The sequence below is a fragment of the Gopherus flavomarginatus genome, chromosome 6, assembly GCF_025201925.1.
Source record: "Gopherus flavomarginatus isolate rGopFla2 chromosome 6, rGopFla2.mat.asm, whole genome shotgun sequence".
Classification (NCBI taxonomy): domain Eukaryota; kingdom Metazoa; phylum Chordata; order Testudines; family Testudinidae; genus Gopherus; species Gopherus flavomarginatus.
Genome location: NC_066622.1, coordinates 26,559,535 through 26,583,310, shown reverse-complemented (window position 1 = coordinate 26,583,310; position 23,776 = coordinate 26,559,535). Strand labels below are relative to the sequence as shown.

The 23,776-nt window shown below is 36.7% G+C and overlaps 1 protein-coding gene across 5 annotated transcripts in view; it reads right to left on the bottom strand.

Annotated features, from left to right (window-relative positions):
* The window catches only part of ERC2 (ELKS/RAB6-interacting/CAST family member 2), an 845,311-nt gene that overhangs the window by 454,432 nt on the left and 367,103 nt on the right, over positions 1–23,776 (bottom strand). For 2 of the 5 annotated variants that reach the window (XM_050958427.1, XM_050958431.1), the window contains 5 exons: positions 20,988–21,128; positions 18,642–18,782; positions 14,705–14,740; positions 8,296–8,325; positions 7,326–7,519 (listed from right to left, as the gene is read on the bottom strand). In XM_050958427.1, coding sequence (XP_050814384.1) covers positions 7,326–7,519; positions 8,296–8,325; positions 14,705–14,740; positions 18,642–18,782; positions 20,988–21,128 — 542 coding nt within the window. The remainder of the gene's footprint in view (positions 1–7,325; positions 7,520–8,295; positions 8,326–14,704; positions 14,741–18,641; positions 18,783–20,987; positions 21,129–23,776) is intronic. The other 3 variants (XM_050958428.1, XM_050958430.1, XM_050958429.1) reach the window with 3 other exon arrangements.

The window sequence follows — 23,776 nt, the reverse complement described above, 5'->3', positions numbered from 1 at the left end:
TCCCTGAACTGGAAGTTCCCTCATTTATTAAGCTCCATGATGCAACATATACTGGTACTGATCGATATGTGTAGATGACCAGGAATTCTACAGCTACAGCACATCTTGCTTTCTTTATAATAAATTGAAACTTAAATCATAAATCAGTGTCTACACATACAATTCAAAAGAAACTTCCAGTTCCTCAAAACTATTTATACTACTATGTCCCTTTGCCAACCCCATTTACATAGTCCAGAGCAATAATCAAACGATCAAACCTTTGAGGGGGTCTGATCAATCTTCCAGACTATGGTCTCTCTTGCTGAATTTGTGTGTGCAGTTCTCTGAGAGAAGGAGGGCTCAATTCGTGACAGAGTACCCACAGGTCTCAGATCCGTTCCTTGTTGTGTTAGGAAATATTTAAGATGAACCAGATTCTTCCAGAGAAGTCCTTTTGGAGTCTCCACTAGGTAGCCTCTGGGAGTGTCTGCCTGGTTCTGAACCGTTCCAAATTTCTTGGAACTTTTAAGCCAACCATTGCTCCCTGGTCTCAGTTCAGGTAACCCTTTTGTTCTGTGCCAATCACTGAAGTTTCGTTGCTGCTTAATTTTAATTTCAGGATCCCATTTTCAAAATTCCTTCAGGTTGGGCTTTTTAGATTTAAGCATATTAGTACCATAGATACAACCATCCTTAGCTGTCTTAGCAGCAAACTTTTTGCTGGGAATAGACCAGACACAAGTGATGTTGACTGCTAGGCCATAAATGCTTTATACTGGTCTACTGTTTTTATATAGGTCTTTTTAAAATCTGCACTGCTCTCTCCACCTCACCATTGCTCTGGAGGAAATGTGGACTACTAGTAAAACATTAAAAATCAAAGTCCTGTGTGAATGGTAGGCACATTTCAGGGATAAATTGACACCTATTATTTGATATGGAGACTTCAGGAACTCTGTGTTTTTCAAATATTCACTTCAGTCTCTGGCTGTCCTGCGCTGAGGAAGTCTAAGTAAGTATAGCCAAGTCAATATACCTGGAAAAGTAATCAACTACAATAATGTGTGTCCTTTCCAGAGAAGCAAATATGTTGCTACCCACTGTCAAGCTCTGTCAGGTAGTTTTGTAGAGAGTAATTGCTCTGGAGATTGCCCCCTCGCCTCCTTGTTTCATACCCCACAGCACTCTACTAAAGTTTGAATTTGCCATTCAGACTAGGTCATCACCGGGACTGTTGTGGTCATGCTCTGCACTTGTTTATTCCTCGGTGTCCTGTATGGATTTTGGAGAGAATCTCTTTCTGTAGTACTGTAGGGACAAAATTGTTCCATCCTTTCAGAAGCAGGCCATCAGCCCCAATGAGGTCCGTACATTCCTGCCAATACAACAGTAGGCCTGTTGGAAGTTGACTCTGAGCCCACCCGCTCTGGCAGAGTTCAGTAAATTTCTGGCAAGTCTTATCCTTTAGTTGTTCATCTCTAATTAGCTGAAGTCAGCTGACAGATGCTGGATTTGTTGCCAGAACAAAGTCAATGTAGACTTTGACGTCTTTCTCTAAAGTCTTTTCCTTTTCACTTGGTGGCTGCTTAATTGGGGTTCTAGATAGACTGTCTACTGTTATGAGAGCTTTCCCTAGCACATGATCAATGTTTAAAGAAAATTGCATCAGCTGTAGTTGAAATTTTTGAATCTTAGGTGGAAGATCATCCAGTGGTTTTGAATCCACTAAGGGCTTATGGCTGTTCACAGACCCAAGTGTCTGCTAGAGCTTCCTTTTTCACTTGAGCATACCACCGTTCAGTTTCTGAGAGGCTCCTTGATATAAATGCAACAAGTCTCTGGTCTCTTTTTGGCTGCTTTTGTTTGAGTTCTGCTCCTAAACCATATGACGATGCATCCACTGCTACTGTTGATGGGTAGTTTAGAGTATTGTGCCAAACAGTACTTTTTATTTATTTTATTAAATGCATTTTTTTATGTGTTCACCCAGATCTGCAAATTGTGACGATTAAGAAAATCTCTTAAGAGTTTTGTTACATGAATAAATTTGGTAAGAATTTTCCCAAAATGGTTTGTCATGCCCAGAAACCTTTTTACATCAGAAAAATTTTGTGGTTTGGGTAAGGCAATTAATGCTTTCAGTTTGTCTAAATCTGGCTGAATTCCCTGTTTGCTAATTATGTGTCCTATAAATGTAATCTGCTCCTTTCCGGATTCACATTTCTTATTCAGAGTGAGTCTGGCCTCTTGAAAGCATCTCAAAACTGTGTGTAGTCACTCATCATGTTCATTTTATCTCTGCCATATACCAACACCCCATCCGCATGGAAGAGGATGCCAGGAAAACCTGACAATCTGAGAGACTGTCTTTTTGAAATGTGCCAAATGGAAGATGAATGAAACAGTACCTTCCAACCCAGGTGATGAATGCAGTTAATGGTACAGATTTTTTAGCCAGGGGGATCTGCCAGAAGCCTGTCATAGTATCTAACTTTCAGAAGACTTTGGTCTCTGATACCACAGCTAATGCCTGATCAGCTGCAGGAAGTATGTGTCTTTCTCTGCGCACTCTTTTATAAGGTTGTGTAAAGTCCACACAAATGCAGAATTTGCCATTGAGCTTCAGTACTACACCCATTCTCGCACACTAGTCAGTGAGTTCTTCTATCTGGGAAATAACCTCACTCTCTTTAATTCTTCTTTGACTTTTCCTAGAAAAGGCATAAGGATGCACTATGAGGCTGAGAGAGCCAAGGGAGTTGGTGATGGCACTGATTTTATTTTGTACTCTCTTGACAATATTCCTAGCCCCGAGAAGATGTGTGGATACATGTCCTGTATAGTTTGCTTTCTGCCATTAATGCATTCCAGTTTCCTTAATAGGTGTAGTCCTTGAATGCTGGAAACTCTAGTAGGGGAGTTATTAGTCCTGGTATGATACATATTACTTGTTAAAGAAAAGAACTTTCAGTTGTTTCCCAATTTCCCAAGGAACTTCCCACAAACATCCAACTATTGTTACTAGCCCCATGTAGAATCTTATTTGATCTTTGCTGATTTTCATCTGGGATTGATTACAAACTTTTTGGAACTGCAGTGACTGCTGCTCCAGTAACAATTTTAAATTTAAGTTTTTGGTTGTTTAGGTTCATGCTTATGTACAAAGATATTGCCTGTTCTAGTGAGGATATAGTCCTTAGAAATATAGACTCACTGTCATCTGATAACAATCCCTGCTGGATAGTTTCCACTATTATTGATGACCTGCACGCTATTGCCAAATATCCCATTTTGTGGCATCTCTTATATTCTGCCTCTTTAGCTGCACATTGTTGCAAGCTGTAGCTTGGTGTCTTGCCAGATCTTCCACAACTTTTCCAACCATCCTTTCTATTAAGGTTTAAACAAATGGAAACCAGACATTTGCAGAGAACTCTGTTTACAATTCCCAAATCATCCATGAGCAGGGACAGCCTCCCTGTGCTGCTTTTCACCCCCACACACTAGAGTGTGAGGACACACACAAAAAGTCATGCTTTAAGGAGCAGTAACTAAAGAACTTCCTGACCAGGAAGTTCCCATGTTTAGTAAGCTCCACACTGCAACACATCCTGATCCTATTTGGTTACTGTGGAGAGCCAGGAACTCTATAACCACTTCACCCACCCATAATTTAGCTCTTGGTGCACATGTGGGTAACAGGATATCTGCACTTCTCGGGTTCTGGAAGCACAAGATCTCAGTTCTCATTCCTTTAACAAACCACTCAAGATGTGAACTCATAGAAAGTTAAACAACATAAGATTGCTCTGGGAAAAGCATATTACAGGCTATTAAGAGTATATATTGTTATTGTTAGTTATACTGATAGTTACACAAGATCTTTTACACTTGACTTTATTGAAAATGAGTATTATACCGATACAGCAGAAAAAACATGACCAATGCAATAAGTTACCAAAGAGTGCTAGAAACCTTTTAGGTTTATCAGATTGTAACAATAACCAATTTGAAAAATCAAAGTATTTTATTGTATATAAAAAGTAATTAACAAACAGACCAATCTACAGTATACATGATGTATTGTATACAGTATAGGCATTTGTTAAAAGTAAATGATTAAACTGTCTGAAACGCAGTGATTTCTGAAGTAGAAATATAAAGTTCAAGCCAAAGAGAATTACCATATGCATAAAAGCTCCTTCAGTTTTGTTAATAATTCCTGCCTGTCTGCTATTCAGCACGTACATTTCTTTGAGACTGTCCTAAATCAGATATCTCTTCTTTCAAACATTTGACGTTCTCTAATATATTAGTCAACTGCCCAGTTTAAAAAGTGGTTTCTCTGTGTTAAGTTTTATTTCAATCTATAAAACACGAACTTATTTCAATATTTTTTTAATTTCAGATAAAAGGATTTAATTATAAACACTCCTCCATAACTCTGAAATGGAGATGTATATTGGTAAAAACACTATAACTAATAATATTATGAAGTATGTCTTTTATAATTCAAGCAAAAAAAATTAGACACTGGGCACCTTAAAAAGACTACCTTGCAATGCAAGGAAGATGTTAGAATACGAATACACATGGTGCTGAGCAGATTATGTTCAAAATGAATACCTGGACAGAGCACTCACTTTCCTAAGAAATCCCACACAAGCCTCTGTATCTGGAGCATGTGCTGTCACTATCACCGGACAGAAGATAATTTGCCCTTTGGAAGCTGCATAGGAGAGTAGGGAACAAGGCGGAGGAAGCAAGTTTGCAGAGCTGCAAAGGAATGGGTGGAGAGTAGGTAAAGCCTTGGCTCTGCCTTCCCTCAGATAACCAGCCAACAGAGCTGAGCCATCACATGGGGGAAAAGTATGCAGCATCTTGTAAAGAACTGCAGTAGTTTACTTCTCACTGGAATTATAAGGGTCTCAAACTTTGGGTCATATTAAAGGAGCCTGATTTGCTAAAAGAGGCTTAAGCACCAACACTCTGAAAATCAGGCTTCTTCATTGTGTGTCTATACCTAGAACAGATTACTTTCCCTGGTGTGCTGGCCACCCATTTCCCACCCCTTAATACCCATACACATACAGGAAGGTGAATATACTTATGTCTCCTTATTCTCCCATGCTGCAGTCTAAAACAAGGGATAATTTAGCCCTTACATTCTAAATAGATGAACCGACACACAATTTCTAAACATTTGTGCTTTATTTTGGAATAATTAATCTGCTTCTTCATGGAATACTTTCTTATGTACATTGAATCTCTAGGGCTCAGTCCTGAGAAACGCTGAGTATTCTAGCTCAGATGCATGATACATGTGCTTAAATTTAATCATGTGAGTAGTCTCATTGAAATTAACTGGATTCCACACAGGGGCCAGGGGCATTCTAGCAAATCTCAATGCAAGTTGGGGGCTAAAATTTATAACATTTTATAGCTACCATCTGGTCATACTCAGCTATTCAAATATACTGTACACGTTTCTCAGAAATACGTCACCAATTTTGTCACACTTAATATACGTGTGATTCATTTCTTTGTGTGAAATTGAAGGAAAACATGTAAAATATCCACTACTCATTAGAATCCTGGCCATTTGCTCTATAATCAATTGTAAGTAAATGACTCAAACTGCTTTATGTTCAGACTAAGGTTCACATAAATCAAATAAAAATATCATGCAGGAAATCACATTCATATGCATGAAGAAAACCATACGATCTATTCTTATATTTATGTCTCTGTATTTGATTATATCCTTTGTATTAACTATGCTGGAAGTAAACTATTAAACACATTATTTACAGCGTGGGAATTTAAATCTTTATTTTGCCGAATTTCCCAAAACAAGAAGGTTTAAAAGAAAATTCGGGGCCCAATCCTACAAGGTCCTCAGCACCAGTAACTTCCACTAACTTGTGCAGATGTCAGTGCTTCTTAGCACATTAAGGCCCACAGTTACTATAATTCCTGTTCGGGGCAACAAGAATTTTCTATATATATATCAAAAATTTCACAGTTACTTGTGGGCATTGTGTACATCAAATAGATGTATTTATTACGCATTTACCTACAAAATTCATCTATCATCCATCCCACATCTCCTGGGCACATGCACATTACTCATACAATTATAATATTGTAATAGTAGTAAATATATTGTACAGTAAAATAATAATTATTGCTAACCAGATCTTTGTCAAATACCTGCAAAAAGTAAATAAAGTAAATATTTAGCAACAGTTAAATTGTAAAAAGCTGATAAATAACCACATTAACTTTTGGAAGTTCACCTGAAGTTTCAAACTATGTAAGAAGGATGTTTTACCTCTAATCCACACAAGCCTCCATCCATAAAAAACAGATCTTGGCCTTCTCCCTCCAATAACAATTGAAATTACTAGTAGGTCTATTTTGTAGCAGGATCCTTCTTCTGTGACAGTGTGCCACTTTGTCCAGTAGTAGCTGATAGATGGGCAGGATCTAGAAACATTTACAGTGGGACCCACTGATCTTCCTTTTGATTTATGTGGCCCCTTGAGACTCTCCTCTCACAACACAACCCCTGAAATACACACTTTTGAAACACCCGAAAACACAAGATTGCTTCCTTCTTTCCTTCCCATAAAAATGGCTACGCTGGGATAGGAACGGAGAAATCTCACACATTCAAGAACTTCACATATATAGTACAACCTGGGGCACAATCTTCAGAAGAAGCTTTACAGTACTTTTCAATTTGAAAGGAACAAGATTAGTGGTTCCAACTCCCTCTCTCCCTCCACTAGGGAAAGGCTAAACAACTTCCCCACATGTAAGAAGGAAGAGGAAGAGCCATCTTCAAAGGGTACTTGCCAACAGAAGAGTGTGAGGTACCCCACAAAAATACCCAAAGCTAGAGTTAAGGAACAGATTAAGAAGATTTACCACATCTTTCCAGAATTTCTCAGATGTATACTGTACATGCTGTTCCAGGCAAGGACAAATGTCTGGAACGGTTCTTATTTGGGTTCACTAATACTAATACAGTATCAGTAAAAAAGCATAATTGCTCCCATAATGCAATATTTCACCCAGGTTCTGCAGACAGGGATATTACTATGTGAACTGGGTAGAAGTTTCCCTATATATACTCTTTGATATGTAGAATACCAAGCCTTTTCTAGCCAAAAGGATGAGATTCCAAATCAGCTTCAAAGCCAGCACATACACTTGTTTCTTAGGTACAACTCGTGAAGTAATGTGAATTGACTTTTTTGTTATTTTAGGTCCTTCCAGAATGGAGATCTCTTAATAAAAAGGCCATTCAATATAAAGCAAATAATACAAAAAAATACCTTTCTAGTTCAGCAATTTTCTTATCTTTGTCATTCTTCTCATTCTCAACTTCCTTGAGGATTTCTAGAAGTCTGTCAACCTCAGCTTGAGCTTTGCCACATTCTTCTCTGTAGTAAGATGCCTCTTTGTCAAGCTGTTTCATTCTGTCTGCAAATTCTGGGTTCAGCCGAGCTTCTTCTTCAGCTTCATGAGCCTTCAGCGTTAAATTAAAAAACAACAACAGTCATTTAGATCGTCTGGTGGTGCTATTTCTGCAGCCTCAGAGTTCAAATCTGCATGAAAAAAAGGATTATGGGTATTTTTGTCAGTTGGAAACATATTCCCATAGAGGCACAGAAAAGAAAAATGAAAATCTGTCTGCATTCTTCCTATAATCATCAGGGGTTTATATTCCCAAAACTGCATCATGAAGAAAAAATATTTTCCCCAATTTAGCGTTTTTCATACATGAACGTAACCATGAAAATCTTAACTTTTGTTTCACTATAAAGTTTCTTATTACAGTCAAACAAGCAGGTATTTAAAAAAAATGCCACATTCGGTACCCTAGTCCACAGATTAAACCATTGGATATCTATTAAAATCTCATTGGATACTAACAATTTAAAGGAAGAATCAGAGCTGTTTTTAAAGGTAAAACTAGAAGAATGCTTTCAGCTGACAGTTTTAACCCAAAGCCTTTTTTTCTAATACTTAACCTGAAACATCAGAGGAACAAGCCCATTGGTGAACACGGCACAAATAAATATACCTGGCAAACACATGCATGGATGAGTGGTAATTTCACAGACAAGAAAGAACACAATGAAAACAACAACAGGGCAGAGTCCTGTCCTACTCCCACCAAAACTAATGGGAAAGTCCCATTAACTTCAACGAGAGCAGGATTGGGCATAAAGGGTTTTAAACTCTTGGCTGAAATTATCACAGACAGATGGAAACAACAATGCACTGCAATGCTTAGCCTACCCCTTGTTTCCCATTATTCCTAATTGGCATCTTCAAAGAGCAGGCAGGGAAAAAACAAGTAGTTTAACTGCAGTGCACATCAAACATAAAAAATTCAGAGAACATTTTTTTAAAATGTACAAATATTTTACAAAAATTAATTAGAACAGTAGATCTTCCTGCTATCTTACTAAACAGGGAAGATGTTGATTTATTTTTATTTTCAGGGAATAAACAAGGCAAGCAAGCAATGAAACAACTGCTGGTCAAAATGAAACATGCATGTTTTGAAAAAAAAAATCAGTACCACGAACTACTACGGTTAGAAGCTTGACATTCTTTGCAATGATTTAGTAGAAATTTTTCTATATATGTGTGTGTGTATATATATATATTTTAAAGTCTTGTGTTTAAAGGAGGAAAAATAATTACATTACTGAAGAACAAAAATATTTTGTTTCTGCCTGTAACATAATTTAAGCATGAGGATAATAAGGAAAATAATGTTGCTTTCAAATTCTATTTTTCTACTTTGGGATTTCTATTCACGCAGGAGATCTAACTGTGAAAAGAACAAGGAAGTGACATAAGAAGCTCACTATATTTGTTTTTCTTGTTACTCCAATCCTCCCCTCTAGACAATATTACATTCTTAGGCTACAGGCTTCACGCAGATGCCAGGATCTCCCTACACTGAGCTCATTGCAGGGTCTGGTACTTAAGAGTATTTCAACTATATTGTTCTGGTGGCACATTTACTAATAAATTATTTTTTATCTTTTAGAAATCCACAAAGTTGATAAATATCACACCAAGGGTGGTGGTGAGGGGGGGGATTTAGCTATAGTCAAACTTCTTTTTCTTTTTTTTTGCCAGCATTATATTTTTTAAGTAAGTGCAATAACAGCTCAAAATCCAGTTGTGCAAGAGATTGAGGTCCTTCTTTAAGGTGCTAAGCACTCTCAATTCCCACTGACTTCAACGGAAAATGAGAGTGTACAGCACTTTGCACAATTGGGCCATACATATTCCTCTCTCATTGAAAATAGAGCAGGAGCTTGTAAGTATTCCTATATTTCTGTAGAGGCCAAAAATCCACAGGAAAAATCAGGGTCCCTCTTTTAAGATCCCAGGTAATCTATGGGGAGAGCCATCCCTCCACATCACCCCTCAGATTTCCTTCTTCCACCTGGGATCATGGTTCACTTAAGAAGTCCTGAAATAGACTCACCCACTCTGTCCCTATTTCTCATTTGCCTCTTATATTCTATCCCATCACCATTAGCGCATATCTGTCTATCCACATGCCCACTGCAGTGTAGACACACTCAATGATTCAATCGGAGAGCTGGGAAGAGAACCCAAATTCCCTGAAGCCCAGTCACACACTATATGCACTTGACCACACCGCTTTACAGAAATAGTCTTTTTAATCATTATGGATGCTTTAATTAACAGTAGTTTGCATGTTAACTTTACATTAGAATTTTACATTTGATGCTGCTTTTTATTATTGTAACCATGAAGAGCTTTATACACATGTACTAGATATTGAAGACGAAACAGTAATATTTTCAAAAGTTAAAATTAGTTGTGTAAAATGAAATCATTTGGAGGTCTTTTCATGTTAACAATAATAATTCCTGGCAGCTCCAGGAAGCACAAGGGAAGTAAATGGCACCGGGAGACTCCCTAGTCCCCTTTGCACTCTTGTTCAGTAGCCAGGCACAATAGAAGCCTATTCCTCCAACAAAAGAACTATTCCTAACATGCCCGGTACTCAAGACACTTCAAAAGGGAAAGGGTGAAAGCAGAGCCAGGGTTCCACACAGCAGAGGCACCAGAGCTAGCTGGGCATGCATGCAGGAATATTCTGCACTCACAAAACGATGTAGTTGAAGGTATATTCCCCTATATACCGGCAAATACCATGAGGAATTCCGCCTTCCAAAGGCACAAATCCTCCTGGATAGGTTCTCCTTGGAGCAATGCATCTCAACACCTCTCCAAGCATAAGACAGTGCCTATAAAACTCAAGTATGCCCAGAACTGATAAATTACCTACCCCACCCTACCAAGACTCTAGAGATGTTTCACAGAAATGCATAATGTAAAATAACGTACAGGCATAATGCAAATACCAGGATAAAAACATTCGAATCTAAAAACATTGGGAAATTAAATATGGAGCCCAGTATTTGAAACCATTATTAGGTTGTCCCTACTTGCATGGGATTACCCATTCAGTAGATTGGGACTAATTGGGAGAATAAGGATTGTTTTGCAGAAGGGATGCAGGATCAAACCCATGCACACTACTAAATGGACGGAAAAAAGGAAAGGTTCCACATATATGGAGGGCTGATGGAGCAATATCATAAAACATCTTTGAAACAGAAAAGTTTTCTGGTGTTATTCAAAATTTGCCAAGGACAGACTAATTGGCTGTAAATAGAGAGTGAGGCTATGTCTACACTACAGCCTATGTCAGCAAAATTTATGTCGCTCAGGAGTGTGAATATTCCACACACACACCCCCGAGCGACTAAATTACACCGACATAAGCACTCATGTGCACAGTGCTATGTCGATGGAAGACTTTCTCCCACCAACATAGCTTAATGCACTTGCGGAGGTGAGGTTTTTTTATTCCAATGGGATAACTCTCTCCTGTCGGCATAGAGCATCTTCACCGGATGTGCTTCACGGACACAGCTGTACCATTACAGCTGCGCTGCTGCAGTGTAGTACGTATAGACATGGACTAAGTTCACAACTAAGTTATTCAATTCTCTCACATTAGGGACAAATAGAGAGAGAAAGTGGATGAGGTAATATCTTCTATTGGACCAACTTTTGTTGGTGAGAGAGACAAGCTTTCGAGCCATGCAGAGCTCTTCTTCAGGTCTGAGAAAGACACGCTCAGTTTCACAGTTAAATGTGCTAACTCAGGGGTGGCCAAACTGTGGCTCGTGAGCCACATGTGGCTCTTTTACCATTAAAGTGCGGCTCATGTAGCCCCCCATACACACGCCCATTCTTCACCTACCAGACTGGGCGGGGGGATGCTCAGGACCTTTGCCTTGCATCAGGGTGGTGCACTAGGGGCTTCTGCCCAGCAGTAAGGGAGTCTTGGGGCTTCAGCCCTGCAGGGCGCAACTGCCAGGGCTCAGGGCTTCAGCAGAGCAGCGCTGAAGCCCCAACCTCTGGCTCTTGAACTTCTGAAGATTGTCGTATGTGGCTCGGAGGGCCAGAAAGTTTGGCCACCCCTGTGCTAGCTACTTATGCTAATAAATCTATTCCATCTGAACAGTTCTTTACAAGACAAAATTTTCTTATTAATATACACCACTTACATATTCAATATAAATGCCAATAGCGTGTTTGTAAATTCTTTTAGGGGCTTGATACTATTTTTAATTTGCATAGTACTGTAACCATCTAACAACAGTTTCTCAGTAATAAAAGTTAAATATAAATACACACTTTTTTTTCCAATTATTAATTGGGATGTTGCATTTTAAAGAAAATATACTACTTGCATACAATTACTGACTTGATACTCTGCTGTATTTCAGTATTGGAAAAGACATTATTATTTTTTGCAATCCCCAAAAATCCAAATATTTGAACTTCTCTGATTCTAAAAAGCACTTCATATTATCAACCCTGTTTTTTATTTTGCATGCCACAAGTAGGGGCAAAATAATTTTTCTATATAAATACCAAATTGTCTACAGAAATATTAATGTGTGATAAAGACATATACAATTAATGAATATATTATAAATTATGCCCACAATCCTGCATTAATTTTTCTGTATCAGATGCATGCATTGGAATAGTATACCTTAATCTAAATTAGCCAAAAGATCAAATTAGTGTTTGACCAAAAATAATAATTAAATGAAACAACAGAAATGTACATGCAAGAAAATACTTTCTAAGATCCTTCACATTTTTTCTGGTTCAATAATAAATTAAATAATCTGTTCTCCTCTTAAATTTTAAAATCTCTTTAAATTTAAGTTATTTTTTCAACTAATTCCTGGGACTGAGCTAAGCAATTTAGAGCTGATGTTTGCTTTGGTTTTTGATCTTCCATTGCTTCTGCTCAGTATTTGCAGAATCAGCTCCTCAATATTCAGAAGCAGCTTGAAGGACTAGAAACAATCAAATAAATTGTAATACCTTATTACAGAAAAATAACAATAAGGTAACTTGTTTCTAACCTTTATTTATTAGCACAGGACATGACTGCATAATTTAAATGGTGTTCACATCTACACACAAAAGAAAACAAGGTTCAAATTCTGTTAATATTATTCAGACAAGTAGTCCCTTTAAATTCATTTTGAATATTCTCATGAACAAGGTGAGTGGGATTTGGGTCCCTTTTATAATTTTCCACTTTGCTACCAAAAAGCCTACAAGTGTAAAACAGATTCATCTGTTTGTTATGTGCATTTTTAAAATGTAGCTTCAGTGATAAGAGTGAGTGCCCCAGAGTTGATAGTACTCTATGGACTAACAAAGATTTATCATTCTACTGAAAAAAGAACAGGAAGTATGAGGGAACAAAGGCATACTTAAAAATTGATTGTTAAATGCCAGAAAGGTTTAAAATGAAGATTGGAGTTCAACAGGACTGTATTTTGCCATCCACCTTATATTTATTGCATATTTGGAAACACAAATTTGGCTCAATTTCTGTTAATGGCAATCATGTAGCCTAAAGAACAAGTCTTTAGATCAGTCTGAAAAAATTATTATTCTCACATTGTCAAAAATAAACACAGAGGGAAAAATAACTAAAGAAAATATGCACTGAGGATAAGATGTAACTATCTGCTACATGAATTTAATATAAAAGATTTTCCATTCAGTGGTTTTGAACCACTGAGAGATGGTATTTGTGAAAAAGAAGTATGCAAAAAGTAAAAATTGATACGATTTGGGATACTATATGCAAAAAGGTTAATGGTCAACAAATAGCAATCACTGTAGCAGTGTGATTAAAACTGAAATAATAAAGGGAGTGGTCTACATAGAGCAAGAGAAAAGGTAGCCAAGGAGTCAAAAATAAACAAAAGGTGTGCACTATAAGAGTGCAGATGATATTCATGAAAGTATGTCATCTGCCTACGAAATCATCATGTCGATGACCCAAATTAATATTAGGAGCGCACAGTGCACAAGAGTGCAAACTATCTGATCACCACAGTATGTTGAATGAGAAAGTGGGTATATAATTAGGTTTTATGTTCTCTATGAACAAATCATGACTGAGTTCCAAATGTAATTACATGATTTTCAAGAAGTAAATATGGTAGATTCTATGGGATCTATTCTCCCATTAATACACATGAAATTTCCACTACATCAGCGGAAATACTCAGCATCAACAACGACCCTACGAATGAAATCCTAACCCACTGAAGTTAATGATAAAACTCCCATTGACTTCAGTGGGACCAGTGTCATCCCAAGTGAATAATACCATATTTTTAGAACCCTATAAAATCAAGTTCTCTCACACCTTCTGATTGGAATTACACGGTAATTATATTTAGAATTACTTATGTAATCTGTCGGTCATAAATTGCTATGTTATCACAATCCAGTTACATCATTATTTCTGCCCTGTGATGCTCACAGCATATTTTTAGTGTTAGTTTGTAACAGCCAGAAAATCTTCTACACATAAGAATGTGTTTTTGTTCTTCCTCAAATTGAAAAATGCATAAAACAGAGACAAAAGGAAATTGCTTAAGAAACTATATTAAAGAAGGCATCAAAGAATAATCCCAAACAAACAAAAGTATTATTACATTTTCTTGTTTAAACTATAGGACAACATTGCCATTTGTTTTGATCATTCTATATTTTCAGCCTTTTCTTGGTCAAAATATGTTTTTTAAATGTATAAATACTGAATATGCACATTCGTTTACTGAAAAACTGATCTTTTGCCTTCTGAACTAATGTGATCATACTGCAACTTTACAAAACTATGCTGAACAGACATTTACTAGGTATTATTACTGATATTATCAGGGGAGACACATCACCATATATTATTTTGAATTTGAAGGATCCAGTAAAGTATTCCATGAGCATAGCATTAAAATAAAATAAAATAAAATAAAACATGCTTTTAAAAAAATATAATAGAGAAGTTGAAGACCTGAAGGCAATGACCTTTGAACTACAGAGGATGTTATATTAATCCAATTCCCAGTTAATACATATCATATTAAAAAAAATGGCCTTGAAGTCCACAAAGCTCATTTATTTTGACATAACTAAAACAGGTGATCATCAAAAAAAATTTTGCGAAGCTCCATAGAGGAAGAACACAACACAGTGTCAGGTCAATGGATCCTCATGCTTTCATATGTTACAGCGGGCACTTTCAGAAAGGACTTACTGGATTGTACATCTGATTGAACAACTGTTCAGCTTGCTACATTGCAAAGTTGGGAAGGAGTGAAGCATGTACAGGAAAAGAAGGAAAGATCCAGGAAAACAGCATTAGCTCAACAAATCCAGTGCATTTGCACAGAAGAACTTGTCATAAAAAAGTAGAAATTTAAGTTTCTAAACATTCCTCGGTGAAAGCGAGAGGCACTGGGGAAACATAAATGTTGACTTTGGCTTCTAAAAAAGAATAGCTGGAGTAAAAAATTTAAGGTTTGTGTTACTTTCCCTCTCTCAAGTTAAATAACCCATGAAATAAAGAAAGGTGTCCACTTTTGATGATACATTAAGTGCTAGTCTCAAGCAATGAATCACTAGAAGCGCTTTTAGCCAAGGCTGCAATTTATCACAAAAGTTTCAAAGACAGTAATAATAAAAGATTAATTAAACTTTATCATTAAATGTATGGTTTTTCTTTTGTATTAACACAAGCCTGAATTTTTGATTCAATATCACTTTTGAACAGTACAGCTTGGCAAACAGTAGTTTAGCAATAGCAAGTATGTCAGTAAGCATGGAAATATAAAATCCATGATAAACAACAAAAGGAGGAAATTCTAAAGTGGATAATAAGATTCAGGAAAGCAACATAAAAAATAATTAACTACCTATGAGGTAATTCCTGCTGTTCCATCATAATTAGCAAAGGAAAATAAGTAAAAAAAATGCTTGTAGAGTTTTGGCACAGAAGTGTTGGGAGCTCTCCACTAATTTTGTTCCCATCAATTCCAAATCATAATCCTTGTAACAAAAGGCTTAACAAGTATGCTCATGGTTTTAAACAATTTTGGTGTACAGTAAAACAGAGTATGAACACAGGAGCAATTATTCTTTTTGAATGCTCTCCTATCTATTGGTTTTCAAACCCATATGCTATTTCAATTAATAATGGGGCTGCAGTTCAGTTTGTTGTAATCAAATAATTCAGGAGTCTGCCTATGGATTTTTGTTTTACTTTTGAATATATTCTTTCCGAGTCTGCATATTTTCTCCCACAGAAATGCAGGTATTGCACAGTGTCAAGTATATAATACTGAGAAATAGTTGTAGTCAAGGCAAAACTGTTCCTCAACTCAAGTTTGGTTAGGCCTTGTATCCCATAACACTTCTTCTGGGCATAGTGCTTAGGAATATAAGTTCTCAGAACTATTCACTGTTGCAAATATGTGCTGGATTAAATCGATATTTAGGAATAAAAATGGATACAACTAAAGAATCATAGTTAATGCTGAGCAAGTTAACTAACAGTACCACCACTCTGATTTATTTTTTAAGAATGATAAATATGCAAGTTGTTAATATTTTTTAAAAAGAATGGGTACATATTTAGAGTTACTTTTCAAATTATGTCCAATGAAGTGCCACATCTCTCATATCTGCAGTATTGAGTGTTCATTGATACAGTGAGCATCCATATGGGACATGCAGATTTGTATATTGTGTATAAGAATGAAGAAAGGTATATGCTCCCTCCTATCTCCATTCAACAAAATTCTAAAATCTTCCCAAAACTGATTTCTGTTTCAGTTAGTTTGTTAGGGGATAAAGACAGTGACTGAGGTAGATTTCAATTTCTGGAGAGCAAGTTACTTTTATCACGTGATATTTTCAGGTTTAGCTGAAATTCAAGCTTTTACTAAAGTAAAGGTAAACTAAAAATTACTGTTTGCAGTCCATTGTCATTAACAGCCAGTGTTTCTATTCTAAACACATCCAACAATGTTGATCTGCATGTTATTGTGGAAATACCAAGCCTCCTACAAATCTTGGACCACTTCCCATTGGGAATTCATGTTGTATTTATGGTATAATCAAACTATTATGTTTTCAACTTTCATTTGGTAACTCTTTGTATTTTATTCATAAGGGATATACTTCCTTTTTATTTAAAAGGAGGCCCAGACACTTACAGACTTTTATAACTGCTTATTTTTCCATTACTAAATGACGTGTTGAAATATACATTCATAGATGTTCACTTAGAATTTCAATTATTTCAAGCAGATTTCCATTTTTTTAAGATGACAGGTACTTTAGCATTCTAAAGAACTATTTATTATAAAAAATCTCTCAAAAATAAGGCCACTGGGAAAAATATTTTGAACATGTGAATTCATTTGAACGAATACCATTAAAAGCAACAAAATTAAATGTAAAAGTTAACCATAGAGGTAATAATATTTAAATTATAATTATCTTACTGTGCTCATCACTTGATCTGAACTATAATGCAAATAAAGATTCTTCACACCTTCAGTAAATAATATTTATATTTCTTTTAATAAAATAAAAGTCACTTATGCCTACATGCTTTATTTAGGTATTTTAAGTCTGGTGCAAATTGCATTGATAATTTCTTGTAAATATTTGATAGGTTAAGATTTTGTTAAAAGCTCTTAGTATGCAAGTTTATTTGAAATGATGCCCTCCTCTCATCCAAATAAGAAAGGCCATAATGGGTTAGACCAAATGTCCATCGATCTCAGTATCCTGTCCTCCAACAGTGGTCAATGCCAGGTGTTTCAGAGGAATGAACAGAACAGGTAATCATCAAGTTATCCATCCCATTACCCATTCCCAGCTTCTGGCAAACATAGACTAGGGACACCATCCCTGCCCATTCCAGCTAATATTCATTGATGGACCTATCCTCCAGAAATTTATCTAGCTCTTTTTTGAACCCTCTTATAGTCTTGGCCTTCACAACATTCTCTGGCAAAGAATTCCACAGGGAGACTGTGCATTGTGTGAAGAAATACTTCCTTTTGTTTGTTTTAAACTTCCTTTCAATTAATTTCATTTGGTGATCGCTATACGTTCACCCCAACAATTGTATACATAGTGTGTTTTATACATATAAAATGTATATTAGATCATAATATTTTGAGAGTGCTCTTCTAAAGTATACATTACAGCACATATACCTACTCTAGAAGTAAGTAATAAAAATCAAAATGATAGGTAAAAATATAATTCAAAGTCTGAAACCCTTGCTCACCCTTGAGCAATACCTTACTCCACAGGGAGTCCAACTGAAATCAATGAGGCTAACTATTCAACATGAGGAATGGGATCATAATCTGGACCTAAAAATGTCAATATTCAAGCTAAAATAATTAACCTTTTCTAGAGCACATAAGCATATAAATTCATATCCAAAGTATTTTGGGGGTTTAAAGTTTTATCTACACTTCTGACTGGCTTATTTAACACTTGCAGAAGGAAAATATGATGCTTAAACCCACTGAGAATATCAAGACTTTGGTGTTCAAACAATGAGTGCAGACACTACCAAATGACAAAGCAAAAAGTCAAAGAAACACATGAAAAAAAAATGTGTCAACAAAATTTAGAGATCAATTAGTATTGTAATGAAGTAATCTACATAAAATTATTGGGTAAGTATTATACTTCCAAAACATTTTTCTTTAAATGTTTGCTTCTGCTTCTTGGTGGATATAAATAATGACAATTGTGATATATTCAACACTATTTTCTTTAACTACCTCAAATATTAAATAAATAATAAATAAATAAAATTAAGGAGAATTTCAGTATAAAACCTAGACATTTTTCACTAGAAAGAGTAATTTAGATTTGTACATATAGAAACGACTGATTTCTATATCTGCTCCCCCACGCCCCCAGTATTTTCACCAGTTTTTCCAAATACCCCTTAGACAGGAAACTTAAGACAATTTTTCAGGCTCACAGACAGCTTTTATGCATGCTTAAGAAAATGTCAACATTGTTTGATGCTAGGATCAGCAGACAGCAGAAGACTGCCAGATTTTAAAATGGACCTCTTGCTTCATTGCCAGTTATATACTAGAGAAGTGAAGAGATTAGTCCATTTCACAATAAGAGTTTTCTTAGAAGGCACTTACCTTTTTCAGCTGTGCTTCCAACTTACTACATTCTTCTTTCTTTTGTTCTATGGCTATTTCTAAAGACTTTAATTTGGAGTCTCTTTTCAGCCCTGTTGATGCCAGTGATGATGCATGTTCTTTGAGGTCAATTAAATTAGACTGAAAAATTATCCAAAAAAAGAAGAAAGATGGTGTTAGAAATTGCATTGATCCTAGCCGCTAGGATTGTAAATTATCGTATCAGCTATGTTTTCAGTCAAAAACTTTGTTTACATAGTACATGTGTGCAGACATGGGGATGGGTATTTACAGCATAATAAAATATTATTAGGTAATTTTTAGAAGGTTAACAAAAAGTTGAATGTCTACGAAAAGATTACGTGTTCTTGAATATACCATGTTCCCTCTGCTGGAAAGATAGAGGGTAATTTCCTTGGGAAAATGGATGAGTCATCTGTATTTTAAATGAAATCCTTGAGAATTAGAAAATAGTCGATTCTATATTTTACACTGATCAGTGTTCTCCTTTATATTGAGTTTACCCTATGACAGAAGGGTGGATGTAGCTACACACATCAGTATTCTATATATTCATCTGCACTTAAAATACTATTATTAACTTCTAGTGTTAATTTTGTCTATTTTACTTATAATAGCCTATAGAAGCTTTAAAATAAATTAGAATCATAGAGGTTAAGCCCCAGAAGGGACCACTGGATCATCTATTTGGACCTCCTGTATATCACAGGCAACTAACACCTGTCCAGCACCCACACAGTAAACTCAACACTGAAATTAGACTAGTATTACACAGGGTCGCCCAGAGGATTCAGGGGGCCTGCGGCAAAGCAGGGGAGCTGAGGCACTCGTATTCACCCAGTGGCGGTCCAGGTCTTCGGCGGTGGGGGTCCCTTCAGTCGCTAAGCATCTTCAGCAGCACTGAAGGGCCCCCTCTCGCTGCCGAAATGCCAGCCGAAGACCCGGACCACCACCGGGCCAGGGCTCGCTGGGCCCCTGTAGGGCCCAGGACAAATTGCCCCACTTGCCCCCTCTCCCACGGGCAGCCCTGGTATTACAGCTCTCAGGAGACTGGCACAGAATCAGAGGGACTGAGATTCACCAAGACCTGAGACGCCCGCCCTTCCCCAATAGCAGGGAATTGATTAAGTAAGATAAATACAGATCATCCTGCAAATGAGCCCCAACCCATGGAATTCTCACCATCATTTCTTTTAGCCCCTGCGAAAATGGCAGCAGGCTTTTATTAAAAATATCCTCCTCATCATCATGCTAGTGATAGATTTAAAAAAAAACAACACCAAAGACAGACTTGATGAATAGAGAAAATATTTTCCATTAATTCATCACAACTTTAATTACTTATAAATTCTCACCCAATATCTTTACTTTAAAGGGTACTCAAACCCTACAGTAGAAGTATGCAAGAGAAGAAAAAACAAGAAGTATCTTGCAGCATGACATGAATAGGATTTAATCTTATCACATAGTTCATAAGTATCTAATGAAGTGAGCACAGAACAGTGGTATGCAATGGCACAACAAAACTTGAGTAAAGAATCAACCAGACCAGAAAGTCACCAAGTAAAACCCCTTATCAATAATCAGTCTGACTGAATCAAATACTTGTGGACCTTACTCTCAAAAGGGCTTGCTCCTGCTAAGCCCATTAGTTCAAATAAAAACTGAAAATAGGACCAGCAATGGAATACTAAAGCCTTGTCAAACATATGTAAAAGAAAGGAAAGGAATATACACAAAGAAGAAATAAAGGAAAGAAATATTTTATGGAAAGTAATCAAGAGTTTGAGAGTGAGGAATGCTCAAAAATATATTGCTTTAGGAGTTAGTTTCTAAAAATAGTTGAAAACCAATCGTTTAAACCAGGTTTCTCAAACTTCTTATCCCCGCGACCCTCATCTGACAACAAAAATTACTACACAACCTCAGGAAAGGGGACCGAATCTTGAGCCCTACTGCCTCAGGTGGGTGGGCCAAAGCTAAAGCCCGAGCCCCACTGCCCAGAAGCAGGCCCAAAACTGAAGCTTGAGGGCTTCAGCCCTGACCCGAGCCCCGCCACCCAGGCCTGAAGCCCTTGAGCTTCAGCTTCAGCTCTGAGCAGTGGGACTTTGACTTTGGCTTCAGCCTCAGGCCCCAGCAAGTCTAACACCAGCCCTGGCGACCCCATTAAAACAGGGTCATGACCCACTTTGGGGTCTGACCCACAGTTTGAGAACTGCTGGCTTAAGCAACTGGACAATGTCTCCAATTAACTTGTTTATAACAGTGAAACTTGTTAGGAAGATCAGAACAATAAAGATTTTTAATTTTACTGCAAAGGCTGACCTCCTTCTCTGTTAGTTCAGCTTGTAAAGCATTAACTTTCTCCTTCAAGTCTTTGTTTTCCTTTTTAAAGGATTCTATTTCTTCCAGTCTTTCTCGGTCATCCCGTTCCCTCTGCTCCTTCAAGCGCTCTATTATTCTCTCCTAACAATAAGAAAGAGTAATAAAAATGTAAAGCTTGGTACAGCAATTCAGAAAAAAAAAGCCCATTTGCATTAAGTTGCACTGTGAAAATTGATCTTTGGAAGCACATATATCACCTTAATTTTCGAGATAAGGGAAATAAAAGGACACTCCATCCACATTTACTGAAGACAACAGAACTACTTCCACTGGCTTCAGTGGGCATTGGATCAGCCCTAAATGCTGAATTATGGTACCATCCCAACAAAATGTTATATTAATGTAAAATACATAGACATTTAAAAATATTTAGAGAACACTACATATTTGGACAATGCACCTCCTTTGTTGTTAATCCATAAATGAATGAATGTTCAAAATGACAAAGCCACATTTTCTACTGTACTCAGTTTTAATTTTCTTATTACAGTCTAGCTTCCCAGCAAGCTCTATGAGGGTACAATAGAGTCTTCATGAAAGTTCTAAAGTTTAGTTAACAATTGTTTGATAATTTAGAATGCAAGCAACAATCTGCCAGCTATTGGTAATGCTATATTCACAGGTATGACACTTTGAGGCACCCAAGAAAAATATTGAACAAGACAGAGAAAAAGGTACCTTCATTTTGACTGCAAAACCCAAAAGAAGAACATTTTCTATCCGAATAGCAATGATTACACACACGCTTAAAGTTGATCATATTTTTTAATAGTGTGCTGAATTGGGAGCTAAGCAGGAGAAGGAAAATTATACTTTTTCTTCGTGACTTTGAAGGGATTACCTCTAGAATGTTTATTCGGTTCTGGGCTCATCAACAGAAACACTGACAAATTAGAATGTAGTCACTGCAGACGAACATGATTCGTGGGCTAAAGAATTGATTTAAAAATATGTAAAACACAAGTATATAGTGTATAGTTTAGCGAAGCAATGACTAAATTGGGGAACATCGCTGTCTACAAGTATTTGAAATGTTTAAACAAATCAATAGGAGAAAATGTTTAGTGTGAAATAAAATTAAATTAAGAATAGGATAATTTAAGTAGAATGTCAGGAAAAACCTTTTGACAGAAAAATTTATTAGACTATGGAATAAGTCTCCCAAGGAATGTGATGGAAGCCATATCACTCGGAAAAGTTAAACCTGGACTAGACAAAACATTTCGTACAACAACACTGGCAGGAAAATGGATGAGATGGCATAATCCATCTTTTCCCCCTCTGATTCCTTTGGTGTGCCATTTTAGAGCTGTTGATTGTTTCTTTTTAAGTTTTTTTTATACTTATGCATGAAATCTATATTATAAAAGCAGCACCAACTCTTAAAATACTGCTGCATACCAACATATGATCATGGTTAGTGGAAGTCTAATATTGTCAGAATAACATAGATTCTCTTTCTCTTGTGTTAATTTGCTCTATGCATAGCTTGCTATACTGCAATACATGCAATGTTTCATTTTTGCTAGCTTTAATATGATTTATTCTCAGTTGAATTTTTTATTACACCTCAAAATGTCAATGAAATATTGAAACAAAGACAGCACCACGTCAGCGGCTTCTCATCAGCTTATTTTATTTGTAAAAAGCTTAGCTACCGTGTAAGGGGGGTGGGAGGAAGCATTCACTCATTCATTCATTCACAGAACTTATGCTGAAATTTATTATTAAGAATATTTAGTTATTTAACTGTCCTCTCTAGACATTCAGTATAATCCTTCTCAGAGGCTTAGAGGCCCTTCAAAACTGTTCCCTTCCCACCCCCACCTCCCCCAGGAAAAACAGAAATCTGTAAAAGGCATAACCTCAACCTTTAAGACACAAAGGATGAGAATCAAGTGCAGAGTGTGAGCCTAACAAGTACAGCTCCCACCCCTGCAGCAGTCCTTCCTTCTTCCTCTCCCTCTTCCTCTTTATTCTCCTTCCTCCAGTGAAGACATTCCCCTTCCTTAGTCCAGTATCACGATTTATCACTTTCCTGCAGTATAATGGCACATTATATGTATTTACTGGATTTTTTAAATAATATTAAATTAATGGGGTCTTTGGAATTGAAATAAATATTTTCATTATTTTAACTGTGTGAAGAATATTGTTGTGATTAAGGGGAAGGTTTGGAAGTCAGGAGGAGATGGCTCTCCAGAAGATCCCTCATGCTCCTGAGCCCACCTGGCAGTGGAACTTGCAGATCTCAAATGTGGGAAGAAAAATTTATCCGTTCACCTAGATCAGAAGACACCCTGACTCTCAATTGTCTCCCTTTCCCAAATCAAACTGACTAAAAAGCTTTTCAGACACGAATGTCCAAGGGGAAGACATTCTTCATGCTGCAGTGGACCTAGATGGAGCAGGAGGTTAGGTAAACCTGTAATGGTTAAACAGGAGAAAGGAAGGCAGATGATGGAGACCAGGAAAAAGATTTATTTTTTCTTTTTAAAAAAACTCAGGAAATTAAACTGAAAAAACTAAATTAATAGGATGTCCAGTGCAGGTACTCTATAGAAATGTATACAGTGACCTGATAAATCGCTCAGTAAAGTACTTAAAAAGGAAGGTTTGTTAAAGGAGCATAACTGAGGGCAGGGGAAGGAAAGTTGCAGCCTGATTAAACCATATCAAGCATCTCCTGTCCTTCTTTCGGTATAGTCAGACAATGCTAAATGTGTGCC